Source organism: Rhododendron vialii, chromosome 9a (assembly GCF_030253575.1).
Source record: "Rhododendron vialii isolate Sample 1 chromosome 9a, ASM3025357v1".
In the NCBI taxonomy this organism is placed as follows: Eukaryota; Viridiplantae; Streptophyta; class Magnoliopsida; order Ericales; family Ericaceae; genus Rhododendron; species Rhododendron vialii.
Window position 1 is genome coordinate 9,700,829 of NC_080565.1, and position 1,691 is coordinate 9,702,519.

Sequence of the window (1,691 nt, forward strand, 5' to 3'; positions counted from 1 at the left end):
TATAAATAAATAAATATATATATATATAAATAAATAAATATATATATATATATATATATATAAGCAACATATACCAAATTGTTTCGGATCCAAAGAGTTAATTATGTACAGTGAGTTAGGTCTTCCTTCCCCTAGTCATTATGATTTTTCAGCTCTTTTGTGGGTCCTTTTTTTTTTTAGGTCAAACGGAAATTCAACCACTTTTGTGGGTCTTCGATCATGAGGCACTTCTTAAGATTGTCATAGATAAATCAAGCCAAGATTTCCACAATCCTTCTGCATTGCAAAGAACTAATTACATTTATGGTGCATATATCTGGATTCACATTACTTTCCAAAAGGACACGGTTTTAAAAACAAAAAGGAAAACGGGAAATGAGGCATTACAAGCAACGACCTACATCCCAAATTTTATTTTCTGTTACATTTTACTACCTGTTAGTATTCCCATGACATATTTGCTTATGTTTGAAGTATTTTTACTACAACTTTTATACATTTTTAAAGGGTATTTTGAATTGATGTGTGCCACAATTATTTAAAACATATTTAACTATTAGTTGGCTTGGTTGGCGAAGTGGTCAGCAACATTCATTTGATATACGGAGTATTAGACTTTTTTCAAGTATTATTATGCATTATGTAGTCGCCATGAAAAGAGTTCATGCATGTTAACTCCAATACAACTTAGGATTGATGTATAGCACGGGTTGTTGTGTAGTTCGAATTTTGCGAATGGGGTTTTGGCCTTCTAGAGGTTAGAGGGACAAAACTGAATAATTTGTTGAATACCAAATTCGAGCCGTGCCTTCAAGCACGAACATGCACTAGTGTATGTATGTATGTATATATATATATCATACAGTCACATAGCGTGTATATATACCTCTATGTGTATAAACTTTGAATGAAAACAATACCTAAGCAAAAAAAACCAAATTATTTTGGGAGCCAAAGGGTTACTTATACAAAATGAGTCGAGTCTTCCTTGCCTTAGTCATCGTGATCTTTCACCTCGTCTGTGCAACTTCAGGGCAGATTACGATGCACGTCATTAGCGACGTGCCTGACAAACCCATCGGCCATTTACAAGTTCATTGTAAATCTGGAGATGATGATCTTAAAATGCGGACACTCAACGATGGTGGCGAATTCAATTGGACATTTTACGACAACATCAGACAAACCACGCTCTTCTTTTGTCACTTCTACTGGGGTTCGAAAGACCGAGTGTTTGACGTTTTCAATCGCAAGATAGATCACTTTTGTTCGCCTGGCAATGATAATTACGATTGCTATTGGGTCGCAAGGGTCGATGGTTTCTACATCAGCCGTAATAAAAAGGAGTGGACGAAAATGTATGATTGGATGTAGGCAAATATTTTTGATGTAACAAAAGCCATCATATAATGTGGCTACTTTATAATAAAGTGAGATACCAAAAAAATTACAAAGTAAGCCTCTAATATTAAAGTTTTAAGGCTTTTTAAGAATGGACTCTTTTCGTTCTGGATATTCCTCTTCCTTTTTTTTTATTTTTTGGTCGTTCATTAATCCTAATCTACTCTATCCTAGCGTACTTGGGGAGGGGGATGAGTGCTTACGAAAATCTAACCCTACCCATGTGCATGGAAGTATAAGAGAGACACTAACTGCACTCCACTCTACTCCACTTGCGAATATTCCTCTTT

General features: G+C 35.2%; 1 protein-coding gene across 1 annotated transcript; it reads left to right on the forward strand.

Annotated features, from left to right (window-relative positions):
• The first annotated feature begins 913 nt into the window (after positions 1 to 913).
• Positions 914 to 1,490, forward strand: LOC131300441 (S-protein homolog 29-like). Its single transcript, XM_058326292.1, has one exon. The coding sequence runs from the start codon at positions 973 to 975 to the stop codon at positions 1,372 to 1,374; it is 402 nt and encodes a 133-aa protein (XP_058182275.1). The 5' UTR covers positions 914 to 972; the 3' UTR covers positions 1,375 to 1,490.
• The last annotated feature ends 201 nt before the right edge of the window (positions 1,491 to 1,691 follow it).